We start from the raw sequence: 17,033 nt of genomic DNA, 5'->3' as shown, positions 1-17,033 counted from the left end.
TTTCCCCCCCCCCCCCGGGACCCGTGGGCGAGGTGAAATGGGCTGAAGGAAGCAGCATGGTGAAAATTTCAATTCTGATTTTCCCAACCCCCACCGCCTGTGGGAAAACTAAGGCATCCTGGAGCAGAGCCCTAAGTCTGAAACCTGTTAGAGGGAGCCTCATCCCTTCCCACTCAGCTCCCCACCCCCACTCCGACAGCCCAGATCAATGTCCCTCCCACTGGCCAGCTCTACCCCCGTGTGGGGAAGGAATGGCTGTTAGAGGGATCTCGGGCTGTCTTGGAGCCCAAGTCCATCTCCTTGTGAAGTTTATGACCAAATCCTTCAACGTAGCTGCCTTTGCTCTTAACAAGTGCTGGCGGTGAAGCTGCACGGTTTTAATCCCAGCACCTGGGAGGCAGAGGCAGGAGGATCTCTGTGAGCTCGAAGACAGCCTGGTCTACAGAGCAAGTTCTAGGACAGCTAGGACCATTACAAGGAGAAACCCGGTCTCGAAAAAAAAAGAAGAAGGAAGAAAGGGAGGAAGGAAGGAAGGAAGGAAGGAAGGGAGGGAAGGAGGGAGGGAGGGAGGAAGAAAGGAAGGAAGGAAGGAAGGAAGGAAGAAAGGAAGGAAGGAAGGAAGGAAGAAAGGGAGGAAGGAAGGAAGGAAGGAAGAAAGGGAGGAAGGAAGGAAGGAAGGAAGAAAGGGAGGAAGGAAGGAAGGAAGGAAGGAAGAAAGGGAGGAAGGAAGGAAGGAAGGAAGGAGTAAAATTCACCGTGCGGTGCATCCTAACTGCCCAGGGGGGTTGGTGTGGTGATGCTTGCGCCAGAAGCAAGAGTGGTGGAAGTAAGCTTGTCTGCCACCAGCTAACTGATTTGGGGCGCTGCACCTGCTGCTGCCGCCTTTGCTGTGGTTGGCTTCATGAGAGAGATGGCCTGGATGGCTCGGGCAGCCCAGATCTTGGATCTTCAAGAGTTTGGCGGCCTGGGTGGAGACACCCAGAAGGGTTTTATGGGGGGACATCAGTCAGTGAAACCCCACGAGCCCTCCCCACCCCGCAGTCTTGGGTGTTTTTAGGCAGGGAGTTGGGGGGCTGCGGCTGGGACTTCCCCTAGGCCATTCACATTAGATTTTTAAAAACAAATCTCATCAAAGTCTGGGATTACAATACCTCAGTTGTAGGACATTTAGTCTAGAAAGCCTTGGACCCTACCCCCAACAGCTCTCCCACTAAAGCAAACAGCCAAACTCAGATACTCAGAACACAAAGAAACTAGAATCTGAACTTTCTCACAATGTCCAGACTCGGTTAGGAAACAGTGGGTTCTGTGGACCTGGTGGAGAACTTACATAAGGTCCCTAAGGGCCAGTGTACCTCCTCGGACCCTCACGACTAGACCAAAATCACTTAAACTTCCTAGAACAGTAAAGTCAGCAGGGTTTACTCAATCCAAGCAAAAACCCCAACAAAACTATTTAGGAGTCTGTAATTGACCTTTGCTGAAGGGTGTTCTGAGAACTTCAGTCAGCCTCTGCCCATCGGCATTTATAAGAAACAGACATGGGGCCTCAAAAATAAATTACCTACAGCCTAGTTAGCCAGTCGGTTGTTACGGCTCATTTGCCTGCTAATTGGATGCAGGGAGTTTTGCAGCAAGCTCAGGTGCTAAGTACCACCAGTCTCTGGGCTCCTCTGGCTCCCTGGGCTAAGGGCAGGCGTCCAAATCCATGGGCTCCCTTTAGTAACAGAAATTCCACAGTGCCAGTAAAAACAGAATATTTATAACATTTCTCCTCTTGTGAGGCTCCATGGCACTCCAAACTAGTTCAGTGAACTCCTTAATGAATTTCCCCCAAATGCTAAAGTCCTGGCACAGTGGACAAACAATTGTCCATGGAAAGTTTTTTTTTTTTTTCTTTTTTTAGCTTCCATCCCAGGGTCACCTGTCTGTAGGCAGTAATGCCAGTAGTGGCCGGGGGCTCTCATTACTCCTAGAGACATGGACACTGCTTCCATGTTTCTCGAGGGAGCTCATTTTCTCTCCTTTCCTCCCAATCGTTTACAATGAAGGTGAATGTGGGACCCTTACCCCTTATTCTCAAAGGGGCAGGAGGAAATTTCCTAGCAGAATGTTTTCCCAGGAAGATAGTGGCCTTCCCCTCTCCCACCCGGGAGATTCTCCCGGAATCTCCCGAGCACAAGGTCACTTAGCTCAGCCCAGCCAGCCACCTGGTACAGGCTGATAAAGATGGCCTAACTCAAGAACAGTGGCCTTGCTCTAAGAACAAGGAAAAGGCTGACTTAGCAGAATGGGAGGGAGCAAAAGTCCTTGTACCCGTGCCAAAGCATCTTCAAAGATTCTCTTTGTGGTTATTATGCCTTTAAAAACCTACCCCACAGAGGAGATACAACTCCTCTCTACCTTGTAGTAATGGGGATGGAGATGAGTTCCAAACATGTTTGTATTATGCTGATTAAACCTTGTTTATTACAGTCTGGGCCTCTCTGGTGGTCTCTCTCTGGGGGTCGTAATCTGGGCACAACAGTGAATCTTTGGAAACCACGTGTGTCAGTTACTTTGCTGTTGCTGTGGCAAGATGGCAGAACAAGCAACTTGAGGAAAAAGGAGTTATTTCTGGCTTATGGTTCCAGAGGCCATTGAGGAAAGAAAGGGGTGGTACGGCCGCAGGAGCATGAGGCTGCCTGATAGCAATGTTTAACTCTGCCCAGGAAGTGCAGCCAGAGCAGGAAGTAGAGCAGGCTATATAATCCCTCAAATCCCCTCCCAGCAATGGTCTTCCTCTATCGAGGCTGTCGTTCCTAAAGCAGTGGTTCTCAAACTGTGGGTTTGACCCCTTTGGGGGCTGGCGTGACCCTTTCACAGCTGTTGCCTAAGATCATCCTGCACGTGGATGTTTACATCACAATTTGAAAAGTAGCAAAGTAAGTTATGAAGTAGCAACAAAAATAATGCTTATGATTGGGAGGTCACAACATAATTGATGTCGTCTAGTGACGTCTGTATTAAAGGGTCACAGAATTAGGAAGGTTTAGATCCAGTAGCCTGAAGGTTCCATAACCTCCATAGACAACACCACAAACCGGGACCCAGTGTTCAAACACTTGAGCCTTTGCAGAACTATGCTGCTTAGCTCTTTGTCAGCAAGCTAGGGTCATCTGGGAAAGGGAACCTCAACTGGGAAAATATCTCCCTCAGATTAGCGTGTTGGTGAATCTGTGGGTTCATTTTCTTGTTTTCTTTACTAACATCAGGAAAGCACAAGGGAGGAAGCAGAAGGAGCAGGAGGATTAGCACTGAGTATAATGACATATATGTATGAGAATAGCACAATGAGACCCACTACTTTGTATATTAACTTTAAAGATTAGTATTTAAAATATAGTGGCATGAAACCTATTTTTTTCCTATTTCTGCAGAATAGAATTCAGGCAGAATGACCACAACAGCAGTTTTAGTTCAGTTATTCATGAGGACATAGGTTAGACTCATCTAAATGGCTCGGGGGTCAGGAGCACTGGCTGCTCCTGTAGAGGACCCAGGTTCAGTTGCCAGCACCCACGTGGCAGTCATAAGCATCTGTAACTCCAGTCCGGAGGGAATCCAACTCTCTTCTGGGCTCTCTGGGCACCAGGCACGCATGTGGGGTACTAATGTATAGGCAAGCAAAACTTCACAGAAGATCAATAAATAAAATCTTTAGAAATTCAGGTTAGACTAACTGTCATAGACACACCAGGGAGAAGGTGGTGATAACCTTTCTTAAAACAAAGCACGTGGTTTCTAATTTTTAATTAAGAAAATTTGCTTTATTTAAAAAGAGTATATAATAAAACCACATGACAAAGTTCTAGACATAGGTTTTTAATATGGCATCGTGGAAAACATTAATAACATTTTCTTTTCTTTCTTATATCCTCTGTGGACTTATTCTTTTACCATGTTGACATTTTTGTTTTACAACTTGATTTATATCCATGGTTAAAAAGCAATTTAAATATTATAAAAAGGTATAAAGCAAAAAAAAAAAATCCCTTCTCTCCACAACTTTCCTCAACACTGGCAGTTTGTCCTTCAAACTCAACCATTTTCTTTTCGTCTTTGGCAAAATGTTTTCACATACTATGTCCTGTACCTTTGGTCTTTCCGGAACTCGTCGTGGGAACTCTCCATGCAGCGCAGTTAAAACTGCTTTGTTCTCACCGATGGTATACGCAGTTCTCAATGCATTAGGATCTCTCTAGGCAATGCATTCACTATTGATGGGTGACGGCCACGTGGAGTGTTGGAAGCCACAAGCATTGGTGACAGTTTATTCAAACGAACACAACTATATCTTTTTAAAAATTCATTTAACTTATTTATTTTATGTGCATTGGCATGAAGGTATCAGATCCCTTGGAACTGGAGTTACAATCAGTCATGAGTCACCCTGTGGGTGCTGGGAATTGAACCTGGGTCTTCTGGAAGAAAGTCAGTGCTCTTAACTGCTGAGCCATCTTTCCAGCCCCACGGAACTATATTTTAATAAGAATTTCAGGATTGAAAGTGGCTCTGGACATATGGGTAACAGATGAGCTGGGAAGGAAAGAATCAGGGCTTAATAAGCCAGTTTCTTTCACTAAGATCTATTCAATCTAGTAAACAAAAAAGCCATTTAAAATTCATTTCAAAGGCTGTGGTCAAGCTGGGGAGATGGGGGATTACCTAAATTTCGTGATAGACTTTAGCGCTACAGTTTAGATGTGAAATGTCCCCTGCAGGTTCACGTCAGAGACTCAATGCTCCAAAGTGAGGACCGCAGGGGCCCCGAGGAGTCCATAGAAACTGCCCAGTTTGTCTCAACTCCTTTTAACTGTTAGGATTGTTCATCATACGACATCAACCTAAAAGGTTAACCTACGACAAACTGCCATTTGCTTCCTGGACCTGGGGTTACAGAGGTAGCAAAGAGGAAGGCAGCCTTTCTTTCCAAAACCCATTCCCATAAGGCTCTACTCTATATAAACAACGGAAGGCAAACTCAGATGGACCAGGTGTGGCCTCAGGCCAGCTTGTCCTTTAGTTCATACTACACAGGTCGGCTTTAAATCGGCGATAGGCTTGCTGATCATTTCTATGGTCTACTTAAAAACACAAATTCCAGTGTTCCTTTCGGCCCTCGGGAGAACAGACATGACCACATGAGTTCCCCGGTTCGGGGAGCTCTGGTTTTGGAGCGCACTCTGTCATGAACTGTGTCTTGGATTGATGGTGCTCTGAGGAGTTAGACAGGAATTTAAGGGTATGAGACCTAGCTCTCGACCCTGTCCTAAAAGGCAGAGGCAAGTGCCAAAGTTTTTATCTTAACGGTTCAACCCATTGAAAGAGGAGGCTCTTTCCGTCCATCTGTAGATCCAGGAACCAGTACCTGCCTCTGTCCTGGGCATATTAGTGAATCCCAGGATGCTGAGGCCCCCTGAGGCTGGTGTAGCAGCTATCGAGGACTCTTTTGGAAGGACAAAGGGAATTAAAGATCTCACGTTGACAGCTGTTATTTCTTATATTCCTAGTACATAAATGATCAAGATACCCACAGAATGCCACCGTCTACATTAACAGCTATGCTGTCTTTAACAGGTGTGCAACCCAAACAGACTGATTCACCAGTGTAAGGTACCATTTCCCCTTAATTCTGTCCTAGGCCCTGGCAAAAACTTAGTTGAAAAGATTTAAACGACGCAGCGTGTTCCTCCACCGTCTCTATGCTACCCTTAACAGCAAGGAGACTTGTTCCTTACTTAGCTTGTTCCTCAGTTAGCTTCATCAGCTCTTCCAACAGGAGGCCGGAATCACAGAGCATCAGAACAGCTTGCAAAAGGAGAAACTACACAGGGCGGAGAAAATAAAACCTTCCTCCAATGCTTTTCCCTTCATAACTGTAAAATAAGTGAAGAAAAGATAGAAACAAACCAGTAAATGTGACATCCACAGATTCCCAGGTGATTTATAAGTTCTTTTATCTATTGTGATGCTCAAATGAGCAGTTTCACCCCAAATAAAATGAAGATCCAGAGGCATTTGGTAATACTGGAACTCATGATCTTCCTGCCTCAGCCTCACGGTGTGGGACTACATGCTTAGCGTCTCTCTGTGTTTCTTTTTGCTTTGGCTTTTTGTTTGTTTGTTTTGTTTTGTTTTTGAGACAGGGTTTCTCTGTGTAATTCTGGCTATTCTGGAACTCACTCTGTAGACCAGGTTGGCCTTGAACTCACGGAGATCTGCCTGCCTCTGTTTTCCAAGTGCTGGGACTAAAGGTGTGCACCACCACTTCCCGGTTGTTTTGGCTTTTTGATAAGATTCAACTGGGAAGTCTGGGCCGGCCAGGAAATCACCATATATCGCAGGCAGGCTTTGCAGTAAGAAATCCTCTTGCTTCCGCCTCCGGAGTGCTGGGATTAGAAGTGTGAGCCTGACCCACCAGGCCTGGCTCCGCTCTTTCCTCACGGCTTGGCATCTTTCACAAGTCTTAAGGATGCAGCCAGCACACAAAGAGTGTGAAGCCGGGGCCTCCTTAAAGCTCTTCCCTCCCAGGCGTCTTCCTGTGGCACCGGCAAAAGGAAGTGGCATCCTCCGGCTGGGGAACAAGCTCCATCCCGTCACGTATCGTGGGCTTGCTGGTCTGGCGCTCAGCATATTTCTGAAATATGGAAGCCATGGAAGGTCTAGTTGATGCTTCATTCTAGTCCCACCTCCCACACATCTCCACCTTCAATCGCAAAGTTTCAGACCCAAACCAAAGGCTGGTGAAACATCTCATAGTCTGGCAGGGAACCCTAATCTACACTTCTGTGTAAATTAGAAAAGAGATGCCAAGCCAAATGCCTCTAACTGAAACAGTGGCGCCAGCATGCATCCTCCCTTCTAATGAATGACTGTCTTGTTGGATTTTCATGACAGCAACTCGAGATGAGCAGCATCTCCAGACAGCGTCCATCCATCCCAGAGGGCTGGAGTTATAACCACGCCAAGAGGCCCGTGCAAAGTTCTTTCACCCTGGTCAGAAATATCCCTATGCACCGAGTCTTTCCCTGTGTTCATTCTGGGTCAGCTCTGGTATGTATTCCGAGTATTGGGCTAATGCCAACAAAATAACAATATAACTATGGGAACTTAATGAACATGTTAGGGGTAGAAAGCCCCTACCATTAAAATTAAAGCTAGGGCTGGTAAGATGTCTTACTGGGTAAAGATGCCTGCCTCCTGGCTTAAAACCCTAGTTCAATCCCTGGGACCTACGTGGTGGAAGGAGAGAGCGGACTCCTACGGGAGTCCTCTGCCCTCTGCCCTCCACAGGTGCTCCACTCCTCCTCCACCTCCCCGAGCTCACAAAATAAGTAAAATGCAATTAAAATTAAAATGTTAAAACTAGATTAGTACACAGGATGGAACCAATCTAAGGATGACAAGACAGACGTGGTGGTGGTGGGGAGTGGCTCAGGGGACATAACTTGCCTTTATTCCACCCACAGACAAGGACGGTCTCTAAAAATCAACCACCAGGGGGCGCACCCTAACAAGAGGGGAGGAGCCTCTAATTAATCTACTTCCCTGCGCTCCAAGAACAGAGATTGAAAGGGTGGAGGCTACAGAGAGAGTCAGCACTGGTTCTTTCCTCCCTCAGGCTGGAGTCTTAGCTGAATTCAAATGCTTTCCACAAGCTGCCGCTGATCCCCTCAGGAAGCATGGTACAAAGTGTCCCCGACTCACCAGGTTGGACCCTGAACTGACCTGCAGCACTCGGTAATAGTAACAGAAAAGTCGGGGCGGCTGGAGCAGGTCCCTAGCAGTTAACTGCCCTTCTTTCGCAATCTTCTTTGCTTCGTCATCGTTTTCCTAAAAGGAAAGAACAAAAATTGCTGCTGCAGCCCACAGAGAACGCTGAGAGAGACAGGCGAGGCGAATGTCAACAGCACGGTGGAAGTGGACTGCAATGGGCTAAGGCAAAGGAGGCCATGGGATCGTTTACTAATATCTGTTAAAGGGGAAGGATCGTAGGTGTGTGGACCTGACTCTACCGGCCTCACTGGCCTCTCCTGAGCCTATTCTGGTGCTTTCCTAGCACCTAGGGAGAAGACCTGGGGTCCATCATCTGCCTCCCCAGCGGGGCCCTCTGCCTAAGGGCAGAATGAATCGATTTTCATGTTAAAATGTCTTTTAAAAGCTTCAGCGGGCTGGAGAGATGGCTCAGAGGTTAAGAGCACTGGCTGCTCTTCCAGAGGTCCTGAGTTCAATTCCCAGCAACCACATGGTGGCTCACAACCATCTGTACTGAGATCTGGCGCCCTCCTCTGGTGTGCGGGCATACGTCGAGGCAGAATGTTGTATACATAATAAATAAATCTTTAAAAAAAATTTAAAAAAAAGCTTCAGCACTTGGGGAGCTGGCTGGGCAGTTAAATGTGCGTACTGCTCTTATAGAGGACCCAAGTTCTGTTCCCAGCACCCATCTTGGTGGTTCTCAACTCCAGCTCCTGGGGATCCGGGGCCTGAGGCCTTTCAGGGCATCTTCACTCAAGTGTACAGACCTCTACACTGAAACGTGTGTAAAATTAAAAATAATAGAAATGTGTTTTTCATAAAGCTTCATTCAAATATGCAGAGATAGTGTTCTGTTACAAAGCGATGGCCACACAAGACTAAAATGCCGTTGTGATAAAAGTTATCCACCCACTAGTACTCACGGGCTATAGTGCCAGGAGTAATCAATGCTCCTGATTACAGCCACAGGAAACGCCTGACTTTCTGCATGCTGTTGATAGGAAAAGCTATTTGCTGGCGATCATGGATCTTAGGGAAAGCCAGAATGATGATTCTGATCCATTATTTCCATAACCAAAATATTATTTCTCAAAACTTAAAAAATGGAAAAATATTATTGTAGGAGGATAAATCTTTATAGTTTCATAATAAACCACAGTAGTTTTTAATATTTATTCCCTCAAATTTATTTTAAAATTTATTATAAAATTTATTCCTTAAATTTTATTTTAAAATTTATTCCTTAAAAAAAAAAAAGAAATCCTTGTTTTATGGGGACCTTGCTCTTGGTCTGCTTTGTAGTTTGTGTTGGGTAAGGGCTTGTGGGTTTTTTATGGGGACCTTGCTCTTGGTATGCTTTGCAGTTTGTGTTGGGTAAGGGCTTGTGGGTTTTTTTTCGTATGTAAGGAAAAGAAGACTACCAGATTTACCTGGGATGTTCTCTTAAAATATAAAGCCTTCAATTCTGGCCTTTTCAATCTGCAATTTTCATTTTGCAATTCTTCTTTTGCATATATAAATGCAAACGGTGAATCATTTAGAAAAATCCACATCACAACAACACTGGACTTCAAATCCAAGTCTCAACAATGTTGACAGAGGCATACAAAATGATTCTGATGGCCTTTCTTTCTCTTTGACATGTGCACATGTGTGTATCTGCATGTGGGTTTGTGCGCATGAGTGCAGTGACTATGGAAGCCAGGAGAAGCCCTCTGATCCCCTGAGCTGGAGTTACAGGACCTCGTGAGCTGCCCAACGAGGGTGCTAGAAACCAAGGTCCTCTGGGAGGACAGCAAGGGCTCTTAACACTCAGCCACCTCTCCAGCCCCATGTCTATTCTTTAGCTACTTAAAGGGAACACATTTTTTTTTTAAAGAAAATTATACTTCCTTTGATTTTTATTTCAGTATGATACATGGTCATAATGGAACACAGGTCCTTCATATCGATAACTTTGATACTGCCCTAAGAAGGAAAATGGCATGAAGCATACCTTGGCCCACCTCACTTTCTCTAGCAGATCACTGAGGTTTCTTCTCACGGGAATGTAGTGTTTCCAGGGCCTTAGCGCCACATAAAAATGCTCATAATACGGCGACTCCTGCTTCAGAACCAGGCTGTCCCCCAGCATGAGGTAGGGAAACCTGTAAGCAGCCACCGTGCCGTCCACATTCACCTGGTACTTGTACTAGAAGACGAAAAGAAAGAACCTCAGCAAGCCATGGCTCCACTCCCGCTTCTCACAGTATTAAATCAAACATGAGGGATCGTCTTCCACGTTCCCACACCTGCACTGCAAACTGCTTTCATTTTCTCCTTGTATAAAAATGACAAACAGCCTCTAACGCGTCCCTAGCAGGACCTTCTAGGATACAGGAACAAGTGTCTGTGTCAATTACATCTGTGAAGCGGAGAGTCTAGACTCCTGTAATCAAAGCAGGGGTCAAACTATTGTCAAAGTTCTACATCTTAACATTCTGAAAAGTGATATTATCAATTTTCATGTATATATAAAATTGCATTTATTCCTTATACTAAACCCACAAAACATAAACTAGAGTTTGTGTAAAACAGAGTTTACATCTTTCCAGCCTGTGAACTGTAGGAAAGATGGCTCAGTGAGAAAAGAAATTTGTTGCCAAACCATGACCCAAGTTCAATACCCAGGACCCACCTGGTAGAGGAAGAAAACTAACTCTGGTAAGTTGTCATTCACACACACACACACACACACACACCCACCCACACACACACACACACACACACGCACACAGGGGGGGGGGAGGGAGGAAGAGAGAAATTAAGTGTTATAAAAACTAGTTACTCCACTGACACATATTGGATTAAGTTCTAATTTCCATTTCAAAAGCATATATCAAAGGAATGAAAAATCCTATTTAATTATACTATGAGGCAAGGTTTTTTGTTTTGTCTTTACAAGTGAGAAAACTGGAATACAGAGAAAGCTATAAACCTTCATTCTGAACACAAATTCACTGCTCTTTTCACCACGAAACCGCCCAGATGAAGCTGGTCCATTTCTGACTACACTGACTCCTCCCTTCCCCCCTCCCATTCCCCTCCCTTTCCTTTTCAGTGCTGGAGATCAGACCTATGCCTCTCTCATGTAACAGAAGTCCTCTGCACAGGGGTACACTCTAAACTCTTAGTAATCTCTTTAAAAAAACAAATTTATTAAATAATCAGTACCACGTGTTTCCTAGCCAGTTAGGTGTGGGTTTCATGACAGAGAAAGGGGCACACACATATATGTACATGCATACACCACACACACGCACACACACATTCATATACAAACACACATGCATGCCAAAACCAATATAAAAAGAAAGTAAAGGAACATAGCAGGCATCACAGATCACCAGAGCCACTAAGAGATGAGGGGCCACAGGCAGGACCCGCACTCCAGCTCCACCTCCCTCCAGCTCCACCTCCCTCCAGCTCCACCTCCTATTTTGCATGTATAAAAATGAACGCTCTTTTTATTTACCAAAGATACTTGAGATCACTTCACATAAAAGAAACATCTTTGCAGATCATTAAATCAAAGGGAAAAGCCATAATAAATACGTAAAACTTCATGCTAGCTCTTACATTAAACATTAAATATAGTTCTAGGTTATTCGGTTAACAAAATTAACAGACAAAACTGTGAGAGTTCAGTGACTCCTCGGTCAGACTGGAGAGAGCGAAAGTGAAGTAAGCTAGACACTGAAGCGACCGCTTGAACCACCAGTTTTGTGGACTTTGGACACAGTTTATCACTTCATAGTCATAGGAAGACGCATACCTTAAAGAAATCAAAGAAACCCATCAACTTGGCTTTTCCAAGCTCTTTTTCTTTCTCTTGGAAAAAGAAATATCCTGTAATTCCTGCATCTAGCAGCTGTGGATTTTCTTTGGACAGCTGTACCAACTGCAGCCTCTCCTCCCGGCTATCTCTACCTCGGAAGAAAGCTTTCTCTGTTTTATTGATCCAGGAAGGCCCTAGAAGTTTGAGGCCATAAAAAATTATGATTAAGAATCTGAAATCATAAGACAGCACAATGACCTTTAATCCACCATTTCCATTTAAAATGTTGGTACTTGTCACAAACCCATTTTGTAACACAGACGCTGTTCCCAAAACATCTGGGACTGAGTCTCAGTTTGCCAGAGGTGCTTTCAGGGGCTGTCTGTCTGTCTGTCTGTTCCAGCCCCTCCCATTTTCCTATCAACCACAGTTCTTATGGGCACTGCTATTCACTGTGTTCCACATTGGGAAATAGCCCTCACGGTATCAGGCAAACTCAGAGCAAACGGTTCTGTGACTTGTCCTACTGCCAAGGCCACAAGCTCCTTTCACTTCCATGTTTCACAATCACACAGGGGTTAGGCTTTTGCGCTTGAGATCAGCAGAAAACTGCATAACTAAGCCACTCAACAGAGTTCTTAGTTCATATTTCTCCCTTTAGTTTTGTTTTATGTGTATATGTATTCCATGTATGCCTGTGCACTGTGTGCATGAAGTACCCACAGAAGCCAGGGGAGGGCGCCAGATCTCCTGAGACTGAAGTGACAGATTGTTGTGCACCAGGTGGGTGCCGGGAATTGAACCTGCGCCCTCTGGAAGAGCAGTGAGTGCTCTTAACCACTTGACCATCTCTCCAGTTCAGCTACTCATAAATTTGAATAGAGAAAATATATTTTTCTTGGATGCCGTTAAGTGTAATTATACAATTCACTGCATTCACACAGGTATATGGGGAGTCTGAGACAGGCTCTTGCTCTTCATCCCTGGCTGATCTTACTATTCTAAAGTAAGGTGTTGGCTAAATGCCCATCAGTGCCCCGGGGACATCATAAGGGAGAAGAATCGAAGGGGCTTAAGCTTCTCTGAGTACCCAGAAAGTCACCACTATCAAATTGAAAGTAGGCCAACGTTTACTTCATATGGTTTTCATCTTATTCTTATTTATCTTTTCTCTTCATGATATCTTTAGGTACTTTGCACAAATCTCTGATCTTGCCTCCAAATAACAATAAAAAGAAACAGAGGCTGGAAAGGACAAAGCCAAATTTTTCGCAGCCCAATGAGTTTCCAAAAAGAGGCTTCCATTGTGTCGCAAATGGAAGAAATCATAAAGAGAGGAAGGATTCCAATTCTGAAGACTCAGGAAGTACAGAAAGATGAAGTGAATTCCTTACAGAGTACCCAAGGATGGGATCATGATGCCCAATGACACCATGACCACGGCCGTCTTAGGTTTTCAGGCTGCTGTCATTTCATCCAGTAATAAGAATCACTGGAGTCAGAATTAGTGACAGGTTTACCAATAAACATATCTTTAATGTTTTGATTTAAAATTTCATGTAAGTATAACCAATGCGACTTGAAAAGATGTCTACACACGACTGAACTCCAGGGAGCCTCCGTGAATACAGGCCTGGGTGTTAGTTCCCTAAAGGATGTGTTTTTAATTTTCAAATTGGAATCCCAAACATTCTCTTTTGGCCATAGGGAGCTTTTCCCTACTTTGCTGTGCTGGGAATGGAGCTTGGGCCCTTGCACACGCTAGACATGTATTCTTCTTGGGTAGAAAGCAAGAGTGATTAAGCATACACATCTATTCTTTCTGATTCTCTCCACCTTTTTTATCTTTAAGGTTTTCCCCATGAGAAATAACCTTAGCTTACCTGTGTTTCCCTGAACAGAGAGGAGATCATTTGTGACACCCCTCATTGCTTCAAGTATGGAATGGGTGACATCGTATGTTGGAAGGATAATGTCTCTTGAATCCAAGGAGCCACACCAGGAAATGATAGGTATAGGGCCAGGAGTGTCATTGACTTTCCGATGCTCCAAGGGCCAATCTCCAAGGTTAATATAAAATTCTAGATCTGGGAGGGTGACCTACAAAAACAAAGGCTCAAACATCAGTGTTGGGAGGCACCAAATACCCCAGTCTCTTGGCTATGCATGTATATGTGTAGGGGACAGGGATCAATCTTTGGAGTTTTTCAAGAGCCATCTACCTTGGTTTTTGTTTGTTTGTTTGTTTGTTTTATTATCCTCCACCGTTTCCATGTCCACTATTGATCCTCCACGGAGGTCTTCTTGCTTGGAATGCTGCCTCAGTTTCCTTCTTGGGCATTCTGACTTCACCTCCCTCAACTCGAACCTACATAGCTATCCAAATCTCTACACCCCCACGAATGTCACCTAGGCTTACCGGAACCTTTAGGCTATGGAATAGGACCTGTTTTCTGTCCTGGCATTCAGAGTCTTGCTCTTTCTCTAGCTTTGGCTGAACTCTTGTGAGCCTAAATGCCGGATTACAGGCAAAAGGCACCAAGCCCACTTTGGTTTATACCTTACAGGAAAGAGTCATCTACAAAGACACACGCATATTCCGTGACACAGTTCTGGGTCCTAAAAGCCACTCAATCTAAATATGTAACCGCTGCAACAAAAAGAAATTAAATGATACTATTTTTGAGATCTGGTTCATTCGGTTTCATACCTTTCTTGCCAGAGACAGCAAAATTTCATCAGAGAACATTTTGAAGTCTGTGTACTTCCCCAAGGATCTCCGGTGGATGTGGTTATTGACAATTGTGTAATGAACAACAGCACCCCGCTCGTCCCCAAATCTTTTGGGGATTTCCTTCAGCATCTGCTGGAGATTGATACTGGGGAAAGCAGTAAAATCTTGCTCAATCTGTGGTTCCGTGTCTGGACAAGACAGGGTTTCCTGCCAGGCCTGAGGATCCTCTTCTGGGCAGTCACAGTACTCGTGATACACGGGTCCTGAGGAGGTGACACACACACACAATGTCACCCCCAAGTTAACAACGAGAAGTGAACACTGGATAAGAACTTGGCAAATCTGAAAACTACCAACAGAGGCAAAACTATCTTAGACAAGGGAGTGGAGCAGTATTTATGTCGGAGTCCCACGTCTGCCCCGTGTCGAGGCACTTCAGACAGACTGGACAGTACATGCTTCCTCCCACCCAGTCACTTGGGTGACACATTCGCGTCTAGTGAGCTGTCAGTAATTAGTATACAACCACTTCATTTTAGAACACAGAAGGAGGGCTTCCTGGTTTTTGGACATTTGAATGTAGAAGCAGTGAGTTTTTGAGAAACTGGAGGGCCTCTCCCTCAAAGCCTCTACTGCGGTCTCGGTCGGCACGTCTCAGAGAAAGACAGAGTCACTGAAAGAACCTCTCACTATGATGCTGGGGGGCAGCTGAACGCAGAGGGCTTTCCTGAAGACGCATCTAGAAAACAATGTGTACAAATCTAACATATAATTTCAGGACATACCCATATTTATTTTAATGAAAAAAATTAAATTTTCTTGAGGATTTATTTATGATCTTTGGAAATAGTCTCATGTAGCCCAGTTAACCTTAACTCCTGATCCTCCTGATTCTACCTCCCTAGTGCTGGAATTATATCATTAAGCCTGATATTTGGTTTTGTTTTGAAAATTTCTACTTCAGAAACACCAATAGGAGGCACTGACTTATTCTTCACTTGGAAGTGGTGAACCAAACCTGTCATAACTTAGGCACTCACAGTTTCCAGACTCTGGACAGGAGGCAGTGAAGGACAGTGAGTCTGTGGGATGGACACCAGCAAAGCAAGCCTCCCGGTCGCAGGAGCTCTGCTTAAGGCAGAGGAAAAGGGAAGGGGGCGTGGCTAGAGCTGGGCAGTCTCACTGAGCTGAGGAAAGCAAGAGTACGGGAGAACAGGGCAACAGGGCCTGGGAAGGCAGAGTAGGTGAAGGGTAAGAATGGAACATGGAAACATGCAGGCCTTTGTGAGTGAGAAGACATCCCAGCCTATGATCAGGGCATCTGTGATGAAGTCACCCAGTACAGGAAAGAACCATCCAGAACACTGGAGGGCAGTGTATACCACTCCACAGGGCTGAGGAAAGTGCCTGTACCAGCCAGGGTACAAAGCCTCTTCGTTCTTGGGACTTGGGAAAAGCATATCTCAGTCCTTGAGAATAATTAGCCCAAGATTAAATGTGGCTCAATCTCATCTACTAACAAACTGTGAAAACTTAACTCAAAAGAATTAAATTATGGGCAGACGACGCAGGCCGCAGGCAGCCAGGACGGGCGGGGATCGGCACAGCGGAAGGGACCAGCGCGCAACACCGGGAGCAGATTGCCCCACTACTATTAAATCAAAGAGGTAGGCCTTTGGTTGGCGAGGTCCCTGGCAAACGGGGAGCCTGTTCCTGTTCCTGAAGACCCTTCTGAGGGGTGAGAGGGATCTTGGCCCCCGGCAGGAGCCAGGAAACAGAGCGAGGCCATTCTGTAAGAGAAGCCCCTGGCCAGCAGAGAAACCTGATCCGGTTTTAAAAGACCGATTTTTAGATAGCATCGATAGGAGGAGATGGGCGGCGCCAAGGCAAAAATTCACCCAATAATCTGAAAAACAACATGAAAACACCAGAACCCAATGATCTTACAACAGAAGGACTTCAACACTTGAACACAGAAGAAGTGGAAAAAATTGACTTTATGAAAGCAATAGAGTCTCTTAACCAACATGTAAAAAACGCCCTTATAGAAATGGATGAGAAGTATAACAAAAAGTTTGAAGAAATGAGCAAATACGTACATGATACCCTGGGAAACCAAGAAAAAAAATGATCAAACAGGTAATGGAAACAGTTCAAGAATTGAAAACTTGTAGGGTTAAGCCAGCCCCTTCAAGGGGCGGGTTTTGCCTCCGGCGATGGTTGACTGATAAATCCAGCGCGCCTTCCTACCTCCTGTGCTACGCGGGAACTTTGGTTCTGTAAGTTTTATTTAATCATTAAATTTGTATATATTCTTTAATATTTGCCTGCATTTATTCTCGCCGGTACAAAAACTAAAATGGAAGCAAGGAAGAAAACACAAACTGAGGACCAGCTGGATATGGAAAATCTAGGTCAACGAGCAGAGTCTACAGAAACAAGCATAATCAATAGAACACAAGAGATAGAAGAAAGAATCTCAGATTCTGAGGACACCATAGAGAAAATAAACGCGCTGATCAAAGAAAACAGCAAAGCCAACAAATTCTCAACACAAAACATTCAGGAAATATGGGATGTAATAAAAAGACCAAACCTAAGAATAATAGGAATAGAAGAAGGAGAAGAGTCACAGCTCAAAGGCCCAGAAAATATTTTTAACAAAATTATGGAAGAAAACTT

General features: G+C 44.8%; 1 protein-coding gene across 1 annotated transcript in view; it reads right to left on the bottom strand.

Annotated features, from left to right (window-relative positions):
- Positions 1–3,848: 3,848 nt before the first annotated feature.
- The window catches only part of Kdelc2 (KDEL motif containing 2), a 16,760-nt gene continuing 3,575 nt past the window's right edge, over positions 3,849–17,033 (bottom strand). Inside the window, exons 3-8 of the mRNA XM_005347351.3 lie at positions 14,328–14,614; positions 13,501–13,717; positions 11,615–11,811; positions 9,797–9,991; positions 7,771–7,875; positions 3,849–6,679 (exon numbers count right to left, since the gene is read on the bottom strand). Coding sequence (XP_005347408.1) covers positions 6,554–6,679; positions 7,771–7,875; positions 9,797–9,991; positions 11,615–11,811; positions 13,501–13,717; positions 14,328–14,614 — 1,127 coding nt within the window. The 3' untranslated portion in view covers positions 3,849–6,553. The remainder of the gene's footprint in view (positions 6,680–7,770; positions 7,876–9,796; positions 9,992–11,614; positions 11,812–13,500; positions 13,718–14,327; positions 14,615–17,033) is intronic.

The sequence above is a fragment of the Microtus ochrogaster genome, chromosome 5, assembly GCF_000317375.1.
Source record: "Microtus ochrogaster isolate Prairie Vole_2 chromosome 5, MicOch1.0, whole genome shotgun sequence".
NCBI classification, from domain to species: domain Eukaryota; kingdom Metazoa; phylum Chordata; class Mammalia; order Rodentia; family Cricetidae; genus Microtus; species Microtus ochrogaster.
Note: the sequence above shows the minus strand (reverse complement) of the source record. Positions and strands in the feature narration are given on the sequence as shown.